Here is a 26,406-nt window from a genome sequence, read left to right as displayed (position 1 = left end):
TATATTTAGCTGAGTACGACGCATAGCAGTTTTATCTACTTTTAGTTTTTGTCCAGATCATACATCAGAGAACAAAGCACATCATCTTAGCTACATTTCATTACAGTTTGTTAAAAAAAAATTAGGTTATAAGTCATGTACCCCAAGACCTTCATTTTAATATAGCCCACACCTCCCACTGTGTTAACCAATCTGAGCTGCCATTCCTTGGGAATGCCTACTCTTTGAAGGGCATGTAAACTGAGCCTACTACCACGAAGGGTCTTTGGTCTAAAAGATGGACAAATGACCATTCCTTTATAAATAACATGCTGGCCTTATTAATAAAATTATTAAATTACCCAGAAAAAAAAAAAACTATTGTTACCGTTTCAGTATTTGCTTTAAGATCTGTACCTAGAATCATCATCGATCTAGAGCTGGTAGGGACCGCAAAAGACACTGAGACCAAGTCTATCACTTAATAAAAGCTAATTATAATAGAATTCTGTCACACTTCAACGTTTACAGAGAGCTTTACGTGTCAACTTATCTGATCTTTACAACAACCCTGCAAGGCAGGTGCTATTATCCTCATTTTATAGATGATGAAGCTGAAAGAGACAAAGGTTCAGTGGCTTGCTCAGGACCATGCAGGCAATAAGGGTCTGAGGCTACATCTGAACTCAATCAGGTCTCCCTATCTCCAAATCCAGTGCTCTAACCAGGGTATTACCTAAAACTGAGACCCAGGGAGGCTGGTCACACATGACTCTCGGGGAAGGATTTGAATCCAGATCCTCAACTCAGGAGCCAAGGCTCCTTCCACTGTACCTCACTACCTCCTGGCAGCATGAAATTTTTTAACCTAAGTATAAGACTTTACATGGATTCCTAATTAAATTTTATATTATTAGATTCAGTCCTTCTAGCCTGTCAAGACCTCTTTGGATCCTGATTCTGTCATTCACGTTCTTGTTTACTCCCTTCAAACTTTCTGTCACATTCTATCAATGTCTTCAGGTTATGGATAAAAATACTGAACTAAATAGAATCCAGGACAGAAATGTCTAATAACCCTTAGAAATCTGTTTACAGTGGCATCAACCTACTAATATCTATGTACTGGGCCAAAATCCACTTATTAGAATTATAGTATGCAACAACACCATGATGGACTTCAAATGCCTTGATGGAATTCAGATACACCATATTTCCTTGACCTACTAATTTGGCAACTGTTTCACTAAAGGAAGTGAAGCTGCTTCATGGGATCCCAAAATTTTAGAGCTGGAAGATCCTCAACAGCCATCTAGTTCAACCTGTACCATAAAGGAATTTCCACTGTAACCTAGCTGGACAAGTGATCATATAAGTTCTGTCTAAAGACACCCAAGAAGGAGCAACACCTACCCACAAATGCAGTCCATTCCCCTTTCAGACAGCTCTAATTGTAAAGAAGTTTTCCTTGAAACAGAACCCAAATTTGCTTCTTTGAAACTTCTCATTGCTCCTAGTCCTGCCCTCTAGGTTTAAACAGAATTAACACTAAGCTTTCTCCCACAATATCCTTCTAAGTACTTGCAGATAGCTCCCAGGTTGCCATTCCCCCCAATTATTTTCTTATGCAGGCTAAAAATTCCACCTTCTTCCACATGATCCTTAATCACCCTCAGTCACAACCTATCATTATCCTGGTTGCCCTCCTCTGGATGCTGTTGTCCTTTTAAAACTGTGGTGCTCACATAGGGAGAGGGATTGTGACTTCAGTGTTGTAAGGAACTGTCATGTGAGGAAACTTCTCAACCTAATGCAGGTTGACAACTTCTCTGCAACTAACAGGCCTAGAGAGTTGCCCAGATCACCAAGAGGCTGTGACTTTCCAGGTACCTCAGAGCCAGTATGTGTCAGGAAGCAGGACACAACAGATTTTGGCGGCTTCGTAGGCCAACTCTATCTGCTGTGCCAAGCTGCCTCTACTGACTGTATTAATAGAATGGAATACCATTCTCCAGAGGTTGTTGGATCAGGGCAGACAGAATACAATGGGACAGTACAGGCTTTTTTTGGCTGCCAGTTCATACTATTAACTCATACTGAGTTTTTGTACACTATAATTCCCAGCTCTTTTACAGATGGGGAAGACCAAGGCATCCCCATCCTATAATTATATAGTCTGATGTTAGTGAAGCCAAGTTGGCTCCTAGTGTTAACTACTTTTTTTCTTGTCTAAGGGTTCACAAACTATTCAAATAGAACTCTAGCTGGGATAGACTCAGAGATCCACATCATGCTTATTAGTATACAGTTTGTGGAATCCTTTAAATTTCATAAGCCTCATCATCTTCATCTGTAAAGGGGGTTACTGTGAGGACTTGCCTCATAAGGTTGTTGGAAAGATAATGTGATTCTCTTTGTGTGTGTGTGTGTGTGTGTGTGTGTGTGTGTGTGTGTGTGTGTGGTGTGTGTGTGTGTGTGTATCAAGTGCTCTATAAATCTCAAAGTGCTACATGAAGCATGAAACAATAATTACAGATTAATTAAGCTTTCTTAAATACTTATTACATGGAAGGCACCACCTAAGGAACTGGGAATGATTATTTATTTTGGAGAAATAGGATCATAAGATCATAGCTCATTTTACAGATGAGGAAACTGAGGACAAAGGAGATTAAGTGACTAGCTCAAGGTCACAAAGTGAGAATAGTAAGAACAGTAAGAATCAGAGACAGACTATGAAGACAGGTTCTCCTACTCCAGAGCTAGAGACCTTTCCATCACACCATGCCACTTTTGGCTTTGAGAAGGATATAATCAGATTGGGGAAATGAGGGAGGCATGTGCACAACTTTCATACGTATTAGAATTAAGATAAATGTGTAAGTCAAACCAAGAGGCATAACAGATTTGGAGGAGAGGAAAGAAGTACAACAAGAAAAAGGCTTCATAGCAGAAGTACTACCTGAGCTACGTCTTAAGTGGAAGGAAGGACTTAAGTATAAAATCAAAACACAGTTTCACAACATTAATCTAGAATTCCACAACAATAATCCAGAATTGTGTGCATCTAGAAGAAGGTCTCTGTAACACTGAGGTATACACTGTTCAACATCGCAAAATCAAAAGGCAATCTCAGGCATGAATTCTTATCATAGATTCAGATTTGGTAAGGACTTTAGAGGTCATCATATCCAACATCATTATTTTACAGATGAGGGAAGTTCGGCCAAGACTGGGATTAAATTCTGAGCTGAGATTTGATCTCAGTTCCTCTTACTCCAAATCTTCTTTTCCCACACCAAAATGCCTCCAATAATGTGTAAGTATAAGCAAGATCGTAAATACTCACCTGTCTAATAGACATGGTACAGAGTATATAGAGGAAGATGAAGGAACAGTCTGTATAGTCTTCCCCCAACAGATTTCGATGAGATAATCCTTGGATGTAGGAAAGAGGAGTGAAGGGAAGCTTGGCTACCACCCTGCCATCAAATCTAGGAAGGAAAAAACAAATTATTTTTATTTTTGGATGACTGATGAGATTCCCAGTTCAGATAAGCTCTTGGGACAGGAACAACACTTAGGTTCTCTGATCTCTGAAACACAAAGAAAAGGTGACCAGAGGTAAGGACCTAAATAAAGTGCACGGATAAAAGGAAGGGTTTGGATTATTCCCATCACCCATTCCCTAAACCATGAAATGAAATAGTTCATGAAAAGCTATTGCTTCAGAGAATTATCCAGCACAAAATACATTTTCCAAGTCCTAGAGATCAATGTTACAAATGCATTTCCAAGATGAAAGGAATGTATCCTAAGGATAGATACTGCAGCTACTACATGTTTTCCGAGACAAACAGTACATAAAAGACAGTGGTTATCAGGCAGGGGAAGCAGAAAAAAAATAAAAATGGAAAGTTGCTGTTCATGGATTAGGTATTTTTGCTAGCAGAAAATTAACAATGTTTATAATAGTTGCAAAATACACACACACAAACACACACACTCTGCATCTTAGAACTAGGAGGAACTTAATTAAAACTTCTTTATTTTGATAATGAAGAAGAGGAGGCATGGAGCTAATCAAGCTGAAAGTGTCCTTGGATAAACTAACTCAGAATCATAAAGCTAGAAAGGCCTGTAAACATTATTTAGTCCACTCACTTCATCATCTGACAGATAAAAAAATTAAGGTCCAAACATTTCATACATGGCCACACAGGCAGGTAGCAAGCGTGGCCTATATCCCAAGTCTCCTGATCCCAGTTCAACATTCTTTCTATTACACTGCAGTACATGAAATTAGGAAAAGAGATAAAACTTTCCAAGATAATATAAAAACTTACTAAGGAAAACCACTGTAAGTCAAAAACTCTGGGTTGGGCTATAGGCTTATTATCACATTAGGTAAGCTATTCTAGTACTCTAAGCCCTATTTTGTTTCCATGTAAAATAGAGGGCTCATTCTTCTACTATATTTCCCAGGAATGATGAGAGAATTAATACTTAGAAAATATATTTTCCACCCCCTCTCCTCTTTTTACTTTAAGTGTGGCAGTAAACAAGGACAGGCCCTTAAAAAAAAAAAGTCAGCTAGTCCAATCCCTCATCTAATGGATAGGGGTTAAAAAAGTGAAGCAACTTGCCAGAGCTCACACAGGAGTAAAGTGGAAGACTGAGATGTGGATCTGGGGCCTCTAACTTCAATCACCAATGCTTCTAACCATCAAATGGAAGAAGCACCCTGCCCTGATTACTCCATTGTACAATAACATGACAAACGGAGCATCAAGCACTAAACAAAACTGCCAATTGTGGGAAGAAGAAGTCATGGATGGCAAGGAGCTGGATGATTTTTCGTAGTCTGAAGTAACAACAGAGGAAAATACAGAAATCAGCAGCTGCATTAGATACACAAAGAGCTTGTTTTCCCTCAGAGGAGTTCAGAGTGTCTCTCAAAAACACTACATATTGAGGCAGCATCTGTAGAGAGGGAAGAAAGGGAAAAGGTAATAGCAATATAATCCTTTCTCTCAGAGACAGAAAAAACAAAGAAAGAAAATCTTGCTAGACTTTTTTTACCCTTGCAATTCAGTATAATCACAAAAAACTTTTGCTTACAAAATCATTATCTCTGAATAACTTCCAAAAAATTATTTCAATGAAAAGTAGCATATATTCAATGAGGTGTTTTTCCCATTGTATTTTCTAATTATCATTTCTAAATTGCTAGAGATCCTACATATATGTTCCTTTCTTACACAAAGAAAAGCAGTTCAGTTATGAAGGACCCTCTCTTACATATAGCAAGCAATTTGGTAGATGATGTCAAATCAATTATTACCTTCTCTTTATAAGAACTTTACCATTAAAACTATTACTTTCTCTAGGAAGGGATATTAAGATAGTATTGGAAGAAAGAAACAAATCACAAAACAAAAAAACAAATCAAAAAAAGTAAAAGGGGCAGCTAGGTGACACAGTGGAGTCAGGAGGACCTGAGTTCAAATCCGGCCTCAGACATTTGACACTTACTAGCTGTGTGACCCTGGGCAAGTCACTTAACCCCACTGCCTAGCAAAAACAAAAAACAGCAACAACAACAACAAAAACTTACCTAGTCTCCCTCAAAGCAGAGTCAAGGGACTACTCAAGCAAAATGTTGTAAATGTGGTCAAACACATCCAATGTTTTAGATGTTTGCCTAATTGCTTTTCTTATTTATGAGAGTTTACATGGAGAGAGGATCTCCAGAAATGACTGCTATAAAACCAAAAATAACTAATCACACCCCCCCCCCATCCACAGCTTTAGAGCTAACAGGAGCCTTAGAACCCATCCAGATAAAATCTCTTCTTTTACCAAGGAAGACATTAAGGCATTGAGAAATTACTTGAACTGCCCAATGTCATACAGGGAGGTGACAGTGGCAAATCTTGAACCCAAATCTCTGGCTGCAAATTCAGCACTGTTTACCCTGCACCTCCTCACAGTATGATGTAGGCAAGGCTGTAATTTGAACTAATTTGCTGGATGCCTGCCCCAACAAGCAGGGCCCTACAAAGTAGGAGCATCGCTCCAGGTCACAGTTTGATGCAGTTCAAGGTCTTCTATCAGAAGAAATCCTGCAATATTATGACTCAAGGGTGGTTTTTGGTTGTTTCCTCAAATCTCAAAGTTACAAATGGCATAAAGCGCATAACATTGTTTCTGTTTTCCAAAAACACTTATGTGGGGCATATGGGGTTATAACCTCTGGATCCCCCGCAGTACTTCATTACCCAATCTTCTACAGCTACAGTTTCCACACTAATATATCCTACTAGGTTAGGAACGATGTAGATGAGGTATCTTGTACTTAATAGGGAGTAAAAGTTCATTAGGTTTTACCTTTTTGGCCTGAGAATGGAAGGGGTAGAGGATGGAAGTGACTTATCCAATGTCACAAAATGAGAACCAGGATTCAAACCTGGAACCTGTGATTCCCAAACCAGTATCATTTCCATTATATCAAAGTGTCTGCCCAGATGGCTACCCACAATCACAAGTTTACACATCTAAGACTGGCTTTTAGGAAACTGTATTATCAGCTGATATCTAAAATACCATACTCAGTTCTGGAGGCCATATTTTAGAAAAAAGTGATGAGAGCATAATCCAGGAATGTCTCAAGATCACACCATTTAAGGGCTGGCTGAAGGAATTGGGGATGTTTAATTTGCAAAAAAGATGACTTAGGGGAGACAAGATGGATATATCTTCAAGTTTTAAAGGCTTAAAATATGGAAGGAATTAGGCTTGTTTTGCGTGGTTCCCAAAGCAGGGAAGCAGGCTTAGGGTAAATGTAAGGAAAATGTTCCCAATAATGAGAGCTTTCTCAACATGGAACCTACTGCTTCAGGACACAGTGGGTTCCCTTCACTAGATATCTTCCAGCAAAACCTGGATGGCCACTTGTCAAGTATATTGTTTAGGCACATATCAGACCAGAAGGCCTCTTAAGATTTCTTCTTCTGAAGATTTTTTCCTTCTGAAATTCTTTCTTCCTCTCAAAATTCTGTGATTCTATAAAAGGTCCCAACCTACCTATCCAATATTAATTATGACCATCCAAGACACCTTCCAATTTAATAAAACTGTTGCTTTCACACCCTATGCTCATTCTTGCCCTTTGCACATACTATTCCTTCCATTTAGAATGTCCTCTAGCTAGCCAAATTCTACTCATCATCCAGGTCCCACTGCCTCCAAGACTTCCCGATTATTACACACACACACACACACACACACACACACACACACACACACACGCACTCTCTCTCTCTCTCTCTCCTATCATACTCCAAATTCTAAAGAAGTTTAATTCCTTTGTAGTTCTCATATAAACTACACAGTTCTGAATAAACAAAGTTTGTTTCTAACGGTTTCATGTTTTCAATCTTCTTTCCCCAACTAAATTACAAGCTCCATGAGGGCAGTAACCATCTTACTGATTGTCTGGCATCTTCTATATCACTCAGAACAATTTCAGGTGTGGTAAGGACTTAATAAATGTGTTTTGTTGATTGATAAATGGCAATGTAAGCATCAGAGACACTCCAGCAATGAAGTACAAATAAACTAAGCAGACCAAAAACACTTCAAAGAGCACCCTGAAAGTGACTACAAAACTTTGAAATACAAATAAAACAGGAAGATGGCTAAAGAATGATTCTGATGATCAGATAAAGGAAATACACTCCAAGTTGAAGTGATAACAGAGATTAAGTAAGAAAGATTCTAAGCAAGACCCAAGTCATTGCAGGACAGACAGGCATTTCCATATAAGATAAACTGATATAATCAGTGATACAAGACAGGTTCACTGGGAGAACGGAATCAAAGCAAAAAGCATTTCTTGCTAAGAATTCTCTGAGATCAGATACATACATGGAAAAGGTTTTGATGAGATTACATGGTCATTTTAAAATTATCATGGGACTTAGAAAATAGATGCTTTTGTCACAGATGTGGAAATAGCTTAGAAAGAGAAAACAAAAGTAACAGATAAGTGGATACTTCATTGATTGGAAAAGCATAAACAAAAGGGCTTCTAAGGGACTGATGACAAAGCTAATCTTAAATCATTTGATAAAGAATATGTAATTTCCAGGTCTTTAGATAATAATTTCTTCCAGATAAATTAAACATTTAATCAATGGAGATGAAGCATAGTCAAAGCTTTCAAGGTGGTGGTGAAAGTAGAAAAAAGTAGTCCGGTGCTTCACTGTTTCCAAGAGTGAGGCAACAAACATACAGAAATAAAAATTAATTCAAACTACATTCATCTTAGAACCCATCAATTACTATCTAAAAATGAAGCGTGGGTAGTTCATTAGATCTGATGCGTAATGGGCTGAGAGTTAAGAAAAACAATAGGACAATAACAGCAGCTCATATTTACAGTGTTTAAGGTTTGCAAGACACTTTCCTGATATCAACAACAGTGAGGCAGACAGTGAAATATTATCCTCATTTTATGAGAAAACTGAGACCAAGAGGAGTTAAGTGACTTTTCCAGGGTGACACAGCTGGGAATCAAACATTATCTCCCACACTCCTGAGCTTTTTTACAAAGGGAACTGAAGATAAAACGGAACATTTTATAACAAGTGAGGATACATCTGTATTCAAAATACTTCAGGTGATTTTGGTTGTTTCACTTCGACAGAGGCATATCTAGAGAAGAAACTAATAATAATACCTTAGCATTTATATAGCTCTTTAAAGCTTGCAAAGTGCTTTTTACTAAAATGCTATCTAATCTTATCCTCATAACAACCCTGGGAGGCAGGTGTTATTATTACTCCTCAAGTTCTGAGGGGAGGTGAGAGGAAGAGAAAAAAATGCTTTTTAATTAAAAAAAAAAAACCAAAACATTTTAGGGGCAGGTAGGTGGCACAGTGCATAGAGCACTGGCCCTGGAGTCAGGAGGACCTGAGTTCAAATCCGGCCTCAGATACATAGCACTTAACTAGCTGTGTGCCTCTGGGCAAGTCACTTAACCCTGACTGCCTCATAAAAAAAAACCGACTAGCAATAATGATTCATCAGTTTGCAAGGGGATCAAAACCTAAAAAATGATGAAGCCTGTGGATATGCTGAATACAGATTTACTTACAAAACTGCAGAATACCAGAATTTGAGGAGTATACCTTAAAACTCAAAAGAGATAAATATAAAATACAACATAAAGTGGCAGAAAAATATAATCCAAACTATACTTACATAATGTTGGGTTGAGATAATATAATATAGTATGTATAAAAAAGCAGAATTACAATATATAATTGATGGTAAACTCATAGAACTTGTTGTGCTATGAATGGTCAGGCCTGAAAATATAAATTAGCTCACAAACAGTTTTTAAAAATTCAGATAGCTGCATTATAGACAGAGTAGTTAAGGACACTATGTTTTAGAGATACAGTTCTAACCTTGTGAGGCTGTCATTACGGGGAACAATTATGTTCTTCTATAAGCAGTCCCTTGGTACCACTGGCAGACACAGAATACTGAACTAGAGAGATCATGGTGTGGATCTGTATGAAAATTTTTGTTCTTAGCAACATAACTACAAAAGAGATGTTATTCTTGTCTGTAGACAGAACCTGGTTGTTACACAGAAACAGAAGGGTGAAGGTGATAGACACTATAGAAAAATCTGAAATTAAAGAAAGAGGAGAAAACTGACATGCATTCATTTAGAACTCTACTTTATAAGAATACTACCAACCAACTAAAACACTGTATTTTTATTGTACTTGCTTGGAAAAGGTATGGTAGAATCCTTGAAAAAAACAGCTCTTTGCTTCCAACCAAGATGTTATCCAGTTCCCATATTCCTACTCCAGCAAAAACCTAAAAATCACACTAGAATGAATAATGACCAAGAAATTCAGTGAAAAACTACAGTACATGAGAACTTCCACTCCAGAACTGCACGAGAAATCAGCCAGATGCCTGGGTACAAGACGAAAGGGAACTGTCAGCAAAGCCAGTGCCAGCACTGCCTCCCTATGTGCCCAGAGATGGGATAAAGACATCTGTAGGCTCTTTATCCTAAGCCAGCAAGTGTGTATGTTTAAGGGGACAGGTGAAATCATAAACTCACAGTGGAGACCCTGGAAGCACAGAGAATAAGTGATATGCTAGCATTCAGATAAAGACAGCTCAGATCCAAGGGCTCAGAGGTCCCTATAACTAAGCCCTAAGAAACCATATAGGGTCCTGAAGATCCAGTGCTCTGAACCTCAAAGATCCACAGAGGGCCTATATTTAGAAGGTGGAGGTCAGCACAGAAATCCAGGTGACCAAGCAAGGCCAACCATGCCACCCAAAAGGGCATCAGAATGTTGAGCTGGACCCTGGCACAAAGCCCAGTGCAGACTGGATAGTGGAACAAACATTCTAAGATACAGACCACTATAAAACAGAATTATAATAGATCCAAAGATATCCAAAAATCTAACCTAGAAGAAAATAATACTATAACACAATTGTAAGCAGAGATTCAAAAGAGAAATAAAACAGATTTTCTATAAAGACTATAAGAATACCTAGAAAAAATGAAACAAGAGATTTTTAAAAATGAAATGAAAAGGAAAGAGAGATCATGGAATAGAACATCCCAAAAGGCAAAAAATATAGCTTACAATCAAGAATACCTTGCCCTGAAAAGCTAAGTATAATAGTACATGGGAAAATTTAATGGAATACAGGACTTTTAGATATTTCTAATAAAGACCTGAGCTAAGGAAGAACTCTGATATAAAAACACAAGAGTCCAGAAAAACCCAGAGAGGTATATTTATTTGAGCAAACTGGAAGAGGCTTTATGACGATGAAGGGCTAATGTTTTAACAGGGGTTGAACACCAACTATCCTTTCAGAACCATGTCTTCCAAGGATACTTAGAAATTACAAAAAACAAAGGACCAGGGAGTAGACTGTGTTTTGAGAGCTTTTAGCAAGGAAAGAAAAATGCTGGTAAGAAGAAGGAGGGAGTTTGGGCATCAGAATTACCTCATCTCTAACCTGGACAAAAGAGGGCTGAACATACATACCCAGAGTCTGGTGCAGAACTAGGAGAAATTCAGCAGGGAAAGAGGTGGGGTAAGAGAAGAAAGGTGGTTTGAGAGGGAAGATAATACCAGGGAGGGAACAGCTGCCAGTAAAATATACTTCCCAATCCTGAAGGCAAGATGAGAATAAAACAAAAAGAACTGGAAATGAAAAAGATGCCCATCAACTGGAAGAATGACTGAACAAATTATAGTATGTGAATGTAATGGAATATTATTGTACCGTATGAAATAATGAACGAGATGTTTTCAGAGATAATTTTTTCTTCTGCTTTTAACTGGGATGGGAGAGTATCAATGGTGATAAAAAAAAAAAAAAGAAAGAAAAAAAGAGGGCTACTGAAACCTTTTTAAGTGCACAGAGAAGAAGAGAAACTCAGAAGGAAGCATAGACAAACTAGGCAATTTTGCAAGTAACATGTTGGATTTATTACATACTTAAAAAGGCAAGCAGCATGGGAAAGAAATTCAAGGTTTCATATACAATCTTCTCTTTGTCTACCAGTTTATATATGGAAATGATCATTTTTTGAGTCTAAGTTCAGGATAAAAAAGCATTTTTAAAAAAACAATTCTGTGCCCCTGTTTATATGTATACAGCTTTGTTATTGTTGAAATAAAATGCAAAAGTTTAAAAAAAAAAAAGGAAATGCATCCATATGTATGCAGTTAGGCAAAAACATTCAGAGGATTACTTACATGGAGTTAAACATCCCCATCAGGGCAGTAAAACAAAAGCCAATAGCAAACATAGATTTCATTCGAACCTGCAATGAGAAACGTTACAAACAGTTACTGTACTCTGCTAGCAATCACCAAGAAAAAATACTACGATAGCAATGAACACAAATTTCAGTTTGACAAGGTTTCAACTGTCCATTAAATAATGGATCTCTCTCATTTAAAATAACATGAATTTCAAGCAAAAGGAGATTAAGAGAGCTGGTAAAAGTTCTTCAGCAAGTTAATGAGAACTGGCATCACTGCTTAGACTTCCTCTCTTAAAATCATATTAAAAACCAGAAGGAAAATCAAGTTATACAAGAGAATTATTTAATGGCCACTATGTTCATCCCAGAAAGAAGGGCTTAAACATGCTTCTCTTTAAATAAACGATAAATGAGTGATGAAATCATCTTTTTTATCATCCTGGAAATGTTACACCAAAAAAAATCAATGAAACTGAAAAAAAAAAAATCAACTGAAACTATCATGTTCTCATACTGACAGGACATGAGGGCCAGGAGGTATAAAATGAAGTCATGACAGATAAAAGTGTTTCACTATTTGATAACACAAAGAGTCTATGGGAAAAGAGGCAAGAATTGTACAAGAGGGACAACTGATAAACTGTGAGATGAGCTAAAGAGTACTATTCAATTTAATAAAACAAAGTCATAGAGATAATAACATACCTTCCATTTTGAACTAAATGACCAAAAGCATGGCAAATAACAAGACTGCCATTGCAGACTGGAAAAACAACATAATCCCATCATTAAAATAAACAAAAAAGGCAGCTGTAGGATGCTAGATGAAAGGCAAAGAAGAGTAGTGTGGCATGTAGCCTGTAAGTTTTATGCATATATGTGTATATAGATATATATATATATATCTATACACACACACACACATACATACATATCTATATCTATATCTTACCATTGACAGATCCCTGTTGTTATTCTTCAGTTTCTCCTCCTGCCTCTCTGCAAAGAATCAAGGCTAGAGTTAAGACACACAACATATAGTAAGTAGGTTCTCCAATACTTCAATCAGGAACATATATTATAACTTGCCTGGCTTCCAAAACCAACAGAAACATAAAAGCAAACTCCACTTTCACATTACAAAGTGTTTACCCTGACACTGTTGGTTGCCTTGATACTCTCCCCTTTCATGATACTACTCTCTCTAGGTTCTTTTTCTACAGATATCTGACCTCTTCTTCTCAGCCTCCTTTGCTGGATCTTCACCAGGTCTCATCCACTAATGCTGGTGGCCCACAGGGCTCTCTCCTCTTCTCCCTCTACCATTTCACTAAGGGACCTCATCGGCTCCCATAGATTTAATTATCATCTCTAAGCAGGTAACTCTCAGGATCTACTTATCCTGACCTGACCTCTTTGCTGACTTCTAGTAGCTCATCTCCAAATGCCTAACAGACATCTCAAACTGGATGTCCCATTGACATCTTAAACTTCACATGTTCAAACTGAACCCATTTTCTCTCCCCACAAACCCTCCTCTCTCCTAACTCTTCTCTGTTACTGTCAAAGGCACTACCATCCATTCACTCACCTAGGTTCATAATCTAAGTGTCATGCTTGACTCCTTATTCTTTCTCACCCACAATACCCAATATGTTGCCAAGGAACGCCAACTTTTACCTTCAAAACAACTACTGAATATGATCCCCTCTCTCCTCTGACACTGCCACTACCTTGGTGCAAGTCCTCATCACCTCACAGTTGGACTAATCCAACAGCCTGCTGTTTGGTCTCCTTGACTAAAATCTCTAGTCATTTTAGCCCATCCTCCATTTAGCTGCCAAAGTCAGCTTTCTGAAGTGCAGTTCTTAGCACGTCATCTCCCTACTCAATGAACTCCAGTGACTCCCTATCACTTCCAGGATCGAATATGAAATCCTGTTTGGTATTCTAAGTCTTTCATAACTTGGCCCCCTCTGTGCCTTTCCAGTCTTCTTATACATCACACCCTCCAACATAACGCTGCAAAACAGTGACACTGGTCTCTTTGCTGTTATTCACTTAAAACATTCCATCTCCTGACTCTGGGAACTTTCATTTTTTTCTCCCCTTATTTCCAGTTTCAAATGCTCTCTCTCCTTCCATCCCTTCTTCTACCATTGAGAAGGCAGGAAATACAAGGCCCATTATACGTATGAAGGCATGAAAAATATTTTCATGTTAGTCATAATGGGAAGGGAAAGGAGTGAGAAAAAGAAAAAAATATCCTTCAATCGCACTCAAAGTCCATCAATTCTCTATTCTAGGCACTTTCACAGGCTATCTCCCATACACAGAATTCTCTCCATGCTCATATCTGTTTTCTGACCTCCCATGCTTCCTTTAAGTCCTAGATCAAATCCCACCATCTACAAGAAACCTTTCCCGATCCCCCTTAATTCTAGTGCCTTCTCATCACACTACTCTTCTTTGATTCTCTTCTTACTGTGTAACTGCTCGAAATTTCTCAGTCCCTTTTCCTGCATCATCCACGTACTAGCCTCTAATGGGGGGGGAGGTGGAGGGACAGGGGTGGCACAGGAGAGATGACTCTCAGATCTGCACAGAGCCTTTTTCTCTTCTTTCTTGGTGACTCCTTCAGCTTCCATGTGTTTAATTATCATCATTTCTACCTCCTGGCTTCTCTGGATGGCTTCAAGTTCCAGCTAAAATCTTACCTTCTACAAGAAAGAAGTCTTTCCCCATTCCCCTTAATTCTAATGCCTTCTCTCTGTTATCTCCAATTATCCTGCCCGTAGCTCGTTTGTACATAGTGGTTTGCAATTTGTCTCCTCCATTAGATTCCTTGAAAACAACGACTTGCCTTCTGCCATTCTTTGAAGCCTCAGTGCACTTAACAGGTTCTTAATACTTGTTGACTAATTTGAGTACATTTTCTTGAAATAAAAAAGCTTAGGACTAATCCAAATTAGTTACAAGTATTGGAGTGGGTATTCCCTCCAATGATTCAGGTTATAAACCTTTTGCCCTTTAGCTGGTGATCTTTATGAATCACGTAACCAAAAACACAAAAAATCATCACCTGGTAACCAAGCCTTTCAGAACATAACAAGGCTGTTCGTAGAAAAACAGATATTCAACCTATCACTGGATCCATACCTGAAACCATTCTCTTGGTAGAACCTACCAGAACCTGCACTCATCGCTAACTGCCACCAAATCCAATGTGAATGGGCCTTTGCTACATACAGTATGCAGTCTACCATTAAATTATATGACTTTACTCATGAGAGACAATAAGGATAAAATAGACAAGACAGAAAGAACAGATGTGGGTTCAAATTCTGGTTCAAATTTAAATTTATAAAGTAGAGCATTTGAACCTTCTTTCACTTGGCCTCAGGGCTTCAAAGTCATCACCTATTATCTACTGTCCTTTAAAACACTGATTAACTGATGAACAATTCTTTATAGTTGTTTAAACTGCCCTACACCTTAAACCTGTGGACTCTGAAACATGTGTCCTCAACAGACCCACTAAGAGTCACTCACCAATTTCAGTTTTATCAAGTCCACCTCCAAGTTCTCCACCATAAGCAGTGAGTGACCCGCACTGTTAACAGTATTCAAGCAAATCTAGCTCCCTTAGCACTAGCCAGCCTCACTCCCAAGTATCATACTTCAGGCATATCAAAACTAAGTTGTCAGGAAAAAGCTGGGGACTTTGTTCTGAATAAGACAATCCAAGCAACCTGCTATGGCTGAACTGGAGAGGCAGCAGCAATGAGTGCAATACCACATGTTGGGCAAGATGAAACCTCCAGGAGAGCTTTCACCTCTGGTTCAATCCCATCACTACTTAAGAGATACAGAGAGCACACGTTAGTATTCCAGCAAAATCAAATAAGAAATGACTACAAACCACAATTTCAAAGATAAATTAAAATATACTTGAAGGAATCCTATAAAGAATCCTCAACCATATGCAAAACCTAAAACTAGCATGTTCTCTTAATCAAGATTTTAAACTTCAACGGTCAGAACAAAAAAGGGACAATTCTGTTCATATATCTTCCCTCCACTTTCATCTTTGAAGCATTTACTGTGCACAGACCACGGTGTAATCTTACCTATTTTCTTCTTTTGCTGACGGCCAGCAGATTCTGTTATTGTTTCCTTCTTCTTTTCCACTGTAATCAACAAAGCAAGAGTGGTTAACACAGAAAAGCAATAGCTTATGATATGAAAGTAAACTATTAACTCTTCATAATCATAACGATTAAAGAAATGGACAAAACAGCAGCAATGACCAGACATCACTTAATAGCTTCAGCTTATAGTCATGGGTAAGTCAGTTTTCTTGCCACAAGACATTAATAATTTTCTAAGAATGAAAACAATTCCACAAACAAAAATGCTAGAAATATATTAATATTGTCACAGAAGTGACTATTATAATTAAAGCCCAAGTTTTTTGACAGTTTTGAGATTATTTACCATCTAGGCTAATAAGAGGAATTGTGATCTACTAGGAAGAACAATGAATTTGGCATCAGGCCAGAGTTCTAATTAGAGTTCTACCTTCAACTCGCTATGTCAAATGGATAGGACCCTCCTCTTCCACTCCTATTTTCAAAACTGTCAGTGGCTCTGAACTGTCTGCAGGATAAGATAAAAATTCCTTGTCATTCAAGGCCCTCCACAATATGATTCAAACCTACAACTTTAGTCTACTCCCTTTCATACAGAGTATGTTCTCAGCCTACCTAGCCTACTAGCCATTCCCCCATCTGGTCCTACCTTCTCTAACCCCCATATGTTGCATAGATGGTTACTTGACAAATGTTTACTGGGCTGAACTGAATATTCAGCTCAGTTTTATAGCCACCTCCTTCCTCATTCCACTGCAGATTTGAACCAGCTACAAAAATGATCTCTCCACTTCCTAATTTCTCAAAACACTTGGCCTGGATCTCTGCTTTGGACTTAATACTTTCTGTCCTGTCATTGTAGCTGTTTAGTCATTTCAGTTGTGTCTGACTCTTCTTGATCGCATTTGGGGTTTTCCTGGCAAAGATCCTATAGTGGTTTGCCATTTCCTTCTCCACATCATTTTACAGATGAGGAAGTAGAGGCAACCAGGATTATTAGGTGGTCACACAGACAGTAAGTATTTGGGGTCAGATGTGAACTCAGGCAAATGAGTCTTCTTGACTCCAGACCCAGGCATTCTTATCTACTAAGCCACCTAGCTGCCCCTAGAGTTAACTGTACAATGGATTATACTGTTTCTTGTTGAAGATATAAAATGCTTGAGGAAGCTAAATCCAAATCTTTTCAGTTATGCTAACTGATTTGATGACAAATTAACATACAGGGCTGTAAGTTTGTATTGTATATGTAGAAATTTCACATCATTAGTAACTGTGATAAGTCTAGTGAAAGTAGTGCCCCCTCCAAAAAAGGTCTTGTCTCATTTCATTTAACACTGGTTCCCATGTTTTCTTAGTCATATCTACTTCACTTGTCAAATGTGTTACAAATGTATAATTTCAAATAACTGTATTGAATACAGAAAGCTTCAGCTAAGCCTCATCTTCTGAATGGAAAAGTATAAATTCTGATTATAAGATTTCTAATTTGCAGTTCTAATTGCAAGATTTGTATCAGTACTTAGGGAAAAATTTATATCCCTTAAATGGGTACAGCAATAATAGAAAGAAAGAGCAGATCAATGGGCATACAACTAAAAAAACTAGAAGATTTAAAACCTCCTAATAAGCACAAAAAAAATGAAAACCCTGAAAATCAAAGGAGAGATTAATAACACTTAAAGTAAGAAAACTACTGAACTAACAAATAAAACTAGAAGCTAGTTTTATGGAAAAAAAATAGATAAATCATTGGTTAATTTAATTAAAAAAAACTAGTTACTAGTATCAAAAATGAAAAGAGTGAATGAACCACCAATGAAGATGAAATTTAAGCAATTATTAGGAGTTAGTTTGCCCAATTATATGCCAATAAAACTGACACTCTAAGTGAAATGAATGAATGCTTTGAAAAATATAAATCACTCACTATTAATCTTTATTACAAGGTGTAGCTTGCCAGAGTGGTCTGGGAAAGGAATATAATTGGAAATGAATGTGATGTAAAAAGCAACAGGTATCAACAAAAAATAAGGTTAATTTAACAACAAAAAAAGAATAAGGCAGACACCTCATTTTTGGGGACAGGCTTTCTAAACTGGTAGACCAGGAGAAAGCCACACATATGATCTAATCTGATTTCTGTAAGGCATTTATCTGCCAAAGTCTTTCCCAATATTCTCACAGATAAACTGGAGAGATGTGGGTTAAGTGATAGTGCAACGGACTCTGGACAAGGTGAGTGGCGAGATCCAAAGAATGATGATCAATGAACTAACATCACCCTGCCAGGAAATTTCTAGTGAAGCACAAGGTTATGGTCCTGACCTTGTTCATTCAGCTCAACACTTTAATCAATGACCCAGTTAAAGGAATAAATGGCTTGCTTATTACATTTTGGATGGCAGTATACTGACAATAATAGCTAATACATTAAATGAAAGAGTGAAGATCCAATAACAGGGACGCAAAACTATAAGCTGAAGCAAATAAGATGCAATTTAATGAGGAAAAATTTTAAAGTCTACTCTTGGGTTCAAAACAATCAATTACCCAAGCAAAGCCCACAGTAGGCATAGCTACACTATAGTTCACATAAAATGCCATAGGATTCTGAATGTACATGCTCAATGAGTCAGGAGTATCCCTTGACAGAGGATCATTATGTATTAATAATTAGAACAAGAATTACTACATAGCACTTAAAGATTTGCAAAACACTTTTACCATACAATGTCATTTGAGGCTCATCCCAGTACTATTAAAGGTTTTATCACCATTTGACAGACGAGGAAATGAAGACTGAGAAGTGAAGTAGTTTGCCATTAAAAAAAAGAAAAGTGACTTACCCCTTGGCACAAAGATAAGTGGCAGAGGTGAGATAAACTCTGACCCTGAGCCAGACTCTAACCACTATACAACACTGTCTCTAAATTTTATTTGGGTAGATATTACCAACACAGATTGTAACCCTTCTATCACTTGAACAGCTCGCAGAAGTACTTGAGCCAAAACTTCATCAGTTAGGGGCAGCTAGGTAGCGCAGCGGATAGAGCACCAGCCCTGGATTCAGGAGAACCTGAGTTCAAATCTGGCCTCAGACACATAACACTTACTAGCTGTGTGGCCCTGGGCAAGTCACTTAACTCCACCGCCTAGCAAAAACAAAAAGTCATCAGCTGTGCCTTGCCCACCTCCCCCATCAGCACCCTCACCCCCTGCCCCAGTGTCAGATACCTTGCCAGAAGCTGGAAATCAAAGAACTCAGGCAAAGGTTTAGTACTGCACCAGGACTCAGAAGACTGAAACTGCAGGGAAGGGCTAATAACGGCCTGTCTGGACCAGGGTCTTAGACATCACACTAAGTGTATGCTCCACATATACTATGTCTTCTTATCTTCCACCATCTTGGGAATACAACTACTGAGCTGGTACTATACTCAACTGAGACCAGGGTAAAGCAGAGTTCCTGCCTGAACTACCTGCAACCACTCTTGTTAGCACTCTAGCATTTGGAGAAGGAAGAGCACACCAAAATGCCTTTATTACAGGTAACTGAAGGTAAATTTCCTAGCAAATGTACACTTCCTGCTCCCCTAACCCATGTTTCAGATTCTAAAAGCCCCCTTCCCCTTCTAGATCTGCTTCCATGCCCATTCAGCTCCAAACTTCTCCTCAGTCCTGCTCCTCCTCTGCCCCCTCTCTACTATGCCATCTGGAACTTCCACTCATAACAGACTTCCTTGATGAGTTTCCTGTGCACCTACACTGGTTGCTTCAGATCATGTCTGTTGTTTTTTGTTTCCACTCAGACTTTTCTGTGTCTTAAGAACTTCATTCTTGACAGTCTCCCATCCATCCTGGGCTGATTTTTCCAGTACAACATCAGCCATGGGATCCCAACTCTTTTTCTTCTGACTTACAGGATGAATGTTATATACCTTACTCAGCTTTCTCTCTTCCTACAGCACAAACTCAAGGAGCAAGCGGTTACTTCTTCCTAAAAGTGTCATCAATTCCACCTTGGCAACCAATTTCTCTCAGTTAGTCCAATCATATCAAATACACAATTTCCCTTTGTTAGTTCCTCTACTTTTTGAAGGATCAAATTACCATTAAGTCATTAATTTATTAGCTACTCTGCTTTTGCCAGAGGGGGAACACTCCAGCAGACATCCGGATAACTGAAGCCTCCTATCACTACTATCATATCATATCTTTGTGCCTCGCCTATAACCTTTTTTTCCAAACTCATCTATTTCCTCTTATAATATACTCCAATGACAAAGCTACTTCTTTTTCCACTGATCTTTACTAAACCAAATGCTCTCCAGCAAGTTCCTCCCCATTGGCTTCCATGATATCTCATTAAGTTTCTCTTAATATACAACGTCACTCCACTATAAACCACATTCCCTTTCACCTATCCTGTTTCTTCTGAATAAGATACCCCCCCTAGATCCATACTGGCTTCAAAGTAACCCATACTAGAGTTAGGAAATGATCCTAAGAATAACCTGAACATGTGACATGCTAGAGAAGGCAAAGGACCTACCAAGCTTAAAGGGCCACTGTCTTTTCCTACTTAAGCCCACTGAACTATGAAGATTTAACTTTAAAGAAGTACCTAATGAAAAAAGAAAGAAAAAAACAAAGTCCTATTTTTATATCAATATTCCTCCACTAATCTTGTGTTACTACCTGTAAGGGAATATCAAAATGTCTGAAGAATTAAATTTAAGGACTGAACAATGAAGCAGTTCACAGTGGATGGGAAAAGGTTTCAAACTATTAGCAAAGAGGCAACTCTGCAAGAATAGAGGGAAAATGAGGAACTGAGAGTCTGTGGCTCCACTGGTATCCCCACTTAACATCTCAGTACAGGCCTGCTATCCATGATGTATTCTGGCCAAATACATTCAATTTCTTCTTCTAGACAAATGCAAACATCTTCTGAGACTCTTTCTGAGACTATGAGGTGCCCTAATCTGAATCCTGGACTGACAGTGGGAAGCACTAGTCTCTAAGTTTGTTTATGCTAACATGCCACCTGTCTTCCAGTTTTCTTTTTATTCTAAGATAAAAAATTTACATCACTCCTATTTTGAGGGACTGATTTCTAAATCTAAATTAAATTTGTTAAAACTTGCAGCAAGAAAATGATTGGTGGAACAAACTTTTCTTATCAATATAACAGATGCTATGATGCACATTTGGTGAGCATTTAATACATTTTAAATGGAATCAAGTAATGATACTCACATTTTTTGCTCTGCTTTTCCACTTCAGCTTTTAATCTCTTATACTTGTCTGTCCTGTAAACCAGCACCCAAGTTATACCTGAAAACATCAAAAATAATACATTAAACCAATCATCTCTTCAATCAAGGCAACATAACAGGATGTGTTGGTGGCATATGTATCTATTTAGTTCCATCCTGGTGGGAGAAACATTGCAATACAAAGAGGAATCAATTAATTTCGAGTTGAGAACTTCTATTTCACAGGATACATATCCTTCCAACATAGCAAAACCCCTCAATCTGAGGCCTCTCCTATGGAGGGGAAAAAAAAAAGGGAAACCAACTAGAGAAGAACTGTTCAAACCATGATAGGAGACTAAACCACGGGACACGGGTCTAAACAGTCTGGCTAAAGACAGAATGATAAGGGGAAATTCCACCTGTCAGGAATTGCAGTCAGGCACCAGAGTTATCAGAAGATAGGAGAGAAGTTGCTAGAAGACTCTTCTAAACTAATGTCAAATTCCATCCCCCTCCTCACAAAAATAAAAAATTGTAGGTTGGAAAGAGGACTAGAATTGGATCCAGGGCCTGGGTTCTGGGCCTAGGCCCATTTCTGAACTGAGTGACACTGGTGTAACAACACTTACACTTCTCAAGTTTACAGAGTGCTTTGGGTTTTTTTTTGCCACCACAAACGGAGCTACAATAAATATTTTTGTACGTAAAAGACTTTCCTCTTTTAGTTCTTTTGGGTATAGGGCCAGCAGTATTACAATTAAGTCAAAGGGTATGGACTGTTTTAGTAACTCTTTGTGAAGACTTCAAGTCACTTCCAGAATGGTTGTACCCATTCACACAGATCCACCAAGAGTGTATCAATGTATCTGTTTTCCCCGCAATTCTTCCAACATTTGTCAGATTTTTTTTTGTCATCTTTGCCACTCTGACAGGTATGAGGCAGAATTTGAGTTGCTTTAATTTAGATTTTTCTAATTCTTAGTGATTTGGAGCATTTTTTTTTTCATATAGGTGGCTTGGGTTTCTTTAACTGTCTGATTATGTCCGTAGCTCATTTATTAATTAGAAAATCTATTCATTTGTATCAGTTCCTTAAAAATCTTGGAAATGAAATTTTTATCAGAGAAACTTGCTGCAGTTTTTTTTTCCAGTTAACTATTTCACTTTTAATCTTAAAATCACTACATCCATTAGTGCAAAAACTTTTAAATTCTATGTAATCTTCTGTGATCTGCTCTATTCCTTGTTTGGTATTGAACTTTTCTACCATCCATATACCTGATAAGTAATTTTTTCCAAGTTTCTCCATTTTATTATGTGACCTTTTATATGTCTAGTTCACATTCATTTGGAGCTTATCTTTGAACAGGGTGTGAGACAATGGTCTAAATCTAATTTCTTCCATACAGCTGTCCAATTTTCCCAGTTGTTTTTGCCATATAGTGAGCTGTTAAGCCAGTAGCTGGAGTCTTTATGCTTATGGAATACTAGAGCACACAACTCTCAAATGTAGCTGGAACCAGATTTAAAATGTTATTGGGAATTATTTATTAAAATAAATAAAACTACAATGGAGGACAGATTTTTTTTTTTGCTTTTTGGTGAGGCAATCGGGGTTAAGTGACTTGCCCAGGGTAACACAGATAGTAAGTATCAAGTGTCTGAGGTCCAATTTGAACTCAGGTCCTCCTGACTCCAAGGATGGAGCTCTATCTACTGTGCCACCTAGCTGCCCAGAAGATAAATAATGTTAATAAGTGGTTTTCAAAGTCAATATGCAGGCAGCAGAGATCATTACATATGGTTTAGTAGCCCTCAGTTCTGTTTGAGTTAGACACCACTATAGTAGAATATTAGATACATTTGCTTCTGTATATTATATACCTAATCTGTTCAACTGATTGATCTACTTTTTAACTAGTAACAAAATGTCTTAATAATTTCCACTTCGTAGTACAGTTTTTTCTTTGGCAAAAAAGAACAGAAACTAAGGGGATTCTCATCAATTAAGAAATGGCTATGTAAGTTATGTTATATGAATGTGATGGAATACTATTGTGCTTTGAGAAATGAGGAAACAGGGCGGAGCCAAGATGGCAGAGCGACAGCAGTGACTTGCTTGAGCTCTCCCTCAAACTCCTCCAAATACTCATAAAAAATGGCTCTAAACAAATTCTGAAGGAGTAGAACCCACAAAAAGATAGAATGAAACAAATTTCCAACACAAGACAACCTGGATGGTTGATCAGAAAGGCATATCGTGCCGGGCTAGGAGCGCAGTGCAGTACAGCACGGTGTGGGCATGAATCTCATGCAGCTGTGGAGGTTTCCAGACTCAATCCACCAATGCCAAAGACAACTTAGAAGGTCAGTGGGAAAAGTCTGTTTCTGTGGTGCTGAGACAGGAAGGCAGGGTCTCAGCTCCATTCCCCAACAGTGTGGCCCTGGGAGGGGGCAGCTGCTTCCCGAGCTTCTGGCCCACAGACTGAGGGGCAATCCAGTGGCTGATCAGAGAGGGACTGCAGGGATCTCTTTGCCAATGCTGAGGCAGGAATCTCTTGCTTTGCCCGTGTTGGGATCTGGGTCACAGTTCTGGGCGGCAGTGCTGGGGTGAGGAGGAGCGCTGGCATGGTGGAGCTTGTAGTGGCTGTGGAGAGGAACCCCTCCTCACAGTTACAGGACAGAAAGTAGTACTTCTGGTCACAGGCCAGGAAAGGAGTAAATACCTCGCCCCTTATCATACCACCTTGGAAGAACTGAAAATTTACAGGTCCCTACAAGAATCTCTGAAAACAGCTATACAAACCCCCCAAAGCTTGGGACAGTACATTCTCCACACTGGAAGCAGATCTTACCTTAACAAAGAGTTTAAAACTCAAGTAATTGGCCGGGATCATGAGCAAGCAGCAAAAAGAGTCAGACTATATTATCTTACTTTGGTGAAAAGAAGATCAAAATATACAACCAGAAGAAGACAACAAAGTCAAAGCTCCTACATCCAAAGCCTCCAAGAAAAATATGAATCAGTCCCAGGCCTTGGAAGAGCTCAAAAGGGATTTTGAGAAGCAAGTAAGGAAGTAGAGGAAAAACTGGGAAGAGAAATGAGAGTGATGCAAGAAAATCATGAAAAACAAGTCAACAGCTTGCTAAAGGAGACCCAAAAAAATACTGAAGAAAATAACACCTTAAAAATAGCCTAACCCAAATGGCAAAAGAGGTCCAAAAAGCCAATGAGGAGAAAAAATGCCCTAAAAAGAAAAATTGGCCAAATGGAAAAGGAAGTCCAAAAGATTACTGAAGAAAATACTTCCTTAAAAATTAGAATAGAGCAATTGGAAGCTAGTGACTTTATGAGAAATCAAGACACTGTAAAACAAATCCAAAAGAATGAAAAATTAGAAAACAATGTGAAATATCTCATTGGAAAAACAACTGACCTGGAAAATAGATCCAGGAGAGAGAATTTAAAAATTATTGGACTATCTGAAAGCCATGATCAAAAAAAGAGCCTAGACATCATCTTTCAAGAAATTATCAAGGAAAACTGCCCTGATATTTAGAACCAGAGGGCAAAATAGAAATTGAAAGAATCCACAGATCTCCTCCTGAAAGAGATCCCCAAAGGAAAACTCCTAGGAATATTGTAGCCAAATTCCAGAGTTCCCAGGTCAAGGAGAAAATATTACAAGCTGCCAGAAGGAAACAATTCAAGTACTGTGGAAACACAATCAGGATAACACAAGATTTAGCAGCTTCTACATTAAAGGACCGCAGGGCATGGAATATAATATTCTGGAGGGCAAAGGAGATAGGAGTACAACCAAGAATCACCTACCCAGCAAAACTGAGTATAATCCTTCAGGGGAAAAAATGGTCATTCAGTGAAATAGAGGACTTTCAAGCATTCCTGATGAAAAGACCAGAGCTGAATAGAAAATTTGACTTTCAAATACAGGACTCAAGTGGAACATGAAGAGGTAAACAGGAAAGAGAAATCATAAGATACTTATTAAGATTGAACTGTTTACATTCCTGCATGGAAAGATGATATTTATAACTCATGAGACTTTGTCAGTATTAGGGTAGTTGAGAGGAAAAAATTATGTATGTATATATAGATAGAGGGCACAGGGTGAGTTGAAGATTAAGGGGTCATATCTGGAGAATAAAATTAAGGGATGAGAGAGGATGATACTCAGAGAAGAAAGGGAGAGGTAGAATGGGGTAAATTATCTCACAAAAAAAAACCAAAAAAGAAAAGTCTCTCAGTGGAGGGGAAACGGGGAAGGTGAGAGGGAATGAGTGAATATTATTCTCATAGGATTTGGCTTAAGGAGGGAATAATACACATTCAATTGGGTATGGAAATCTGTCTTGCCCTACAGGAAAATGGGGGGGGGATGGGGACAAGAGAGCAGGGGGATGACAGAGAGGAGGGCAGAATGGGAAAGGGGGTAATCAGAAGTTCTGAGAGGGACAGGGTCAAAAGAAAGAACAGAATAAATGGGAGGGCAGGACAGAATTAAGGGAAATAGAGTTAATTTTTCCCAACATGTCTACTATGGACGTGTTTTGCATAACTGCACATGTACAACCTATATTGAGTTGCTTGCGTTTTCAATGAGGGTGGGTGGGGAGGGAGGAAGAGAGAAAATTTGAAACCTAAAGTTTTAAAAACATATGTTTTTAAAAAATGTTTTCACATGCTACTGGGAAATAAGAAATACAGGAAATGGAGTACAGAAGTCTATCCTGCCCTACAGGAAAACAGAAGGGGGAGGGGATAAGAGAAGGGGGAGAGATAGAAGACAGACTAGGGGAAGGGATATTCAGAATGCAAGCCATCTTGGGGTGGGGGGAGGGGTGAGATGGGGTGAAAATTTTGGAACTAAAAAACTTGTAGAAGTGAATGTTGAAAACTAAAAATAAATAAATTTATATAAAAAAAAGAAATGAGGAAACAACACATGGAAAGACTTGTATGAACTGAGGCTAAGTAAAATAAGCAGATCTAGAAAACAACCTATATCATATCAATATTACAAAAGATGAAAAATTTTGAGGATTTCCATAAATTGATGAAGAATTAAATGGATAGAACCAAAATAATTTCTATAACACTATAAAAGCAAACAACTCTCAAAGTTGCAAAAATTATGATCAATGACCATTCAAGATT

The 26,406-nt window shown here is 38.3% G+C and overlaps 1 protein-coding gene across 2 annotated transcripts in view; it reads right to left on the bottom strand.

The window, feature by feature from the left end:
- Nucleotides 1-26,406, bottom strand: part of TMCO1 (transmembrane and coiled-coil domains 1) — a 37,869-nt gene that overhangs the window by 10,167 nt on the left and 1,296 nt on the right. The window contains exons 2-6 of one of the 2 annotated variants that reach the window (XM_020979012.2): nucleotides 21,226-21,303; nucleotides 15,943-16,002; nucleotides 12,765-12,811; nucleotides 11,802-11,869; nucleotides 3,329-3,473 (exon numbers count right to left, since the gene is read on the bottom strand). In XM_020979012.2, coding sequence (XP_020834671.1) covers nucleotides 3,329-3,473; nucleotides 11,802-11,869; nucleotides 12,765-12,811; nucleotides 15,943-16,002; nucleotides 21,226-21,303 — 398 coding nt within the window. The remainder of the gene's footprint in view (nucleotides 1-3,328; nucleotides 3,474-11,801; nucleotides 11,870-12,764; nucleotides 12,812-15,942; nucleotides 16,003-21,225; nucleotides 21,304-26,406) is intronic. The other variant, XM_078156519.1, reaches the window with a different exon arrangement.

This window comes from Phascolarctos cinereus, unplaced genomic scaffold (assembly GCF_003287225.1).
Source record: "Phascolarctos cinereus isolate Bilbo 61053 unplaced genomic scaffold, phaCin_HiC Scaffold_5;HRSCAF=322, whole genome shotgun sequence".
NCBI classification, from domain to species: Eukaryota; Metazoa; Chordata; class Mammalia; order Diprotodontia; family Phascolarctidae; genus Phascolarctos; species Phascolarctos cinereus.
This window is presented reverse-complemented; position numbering and strand designations above follow the sequence as displayed.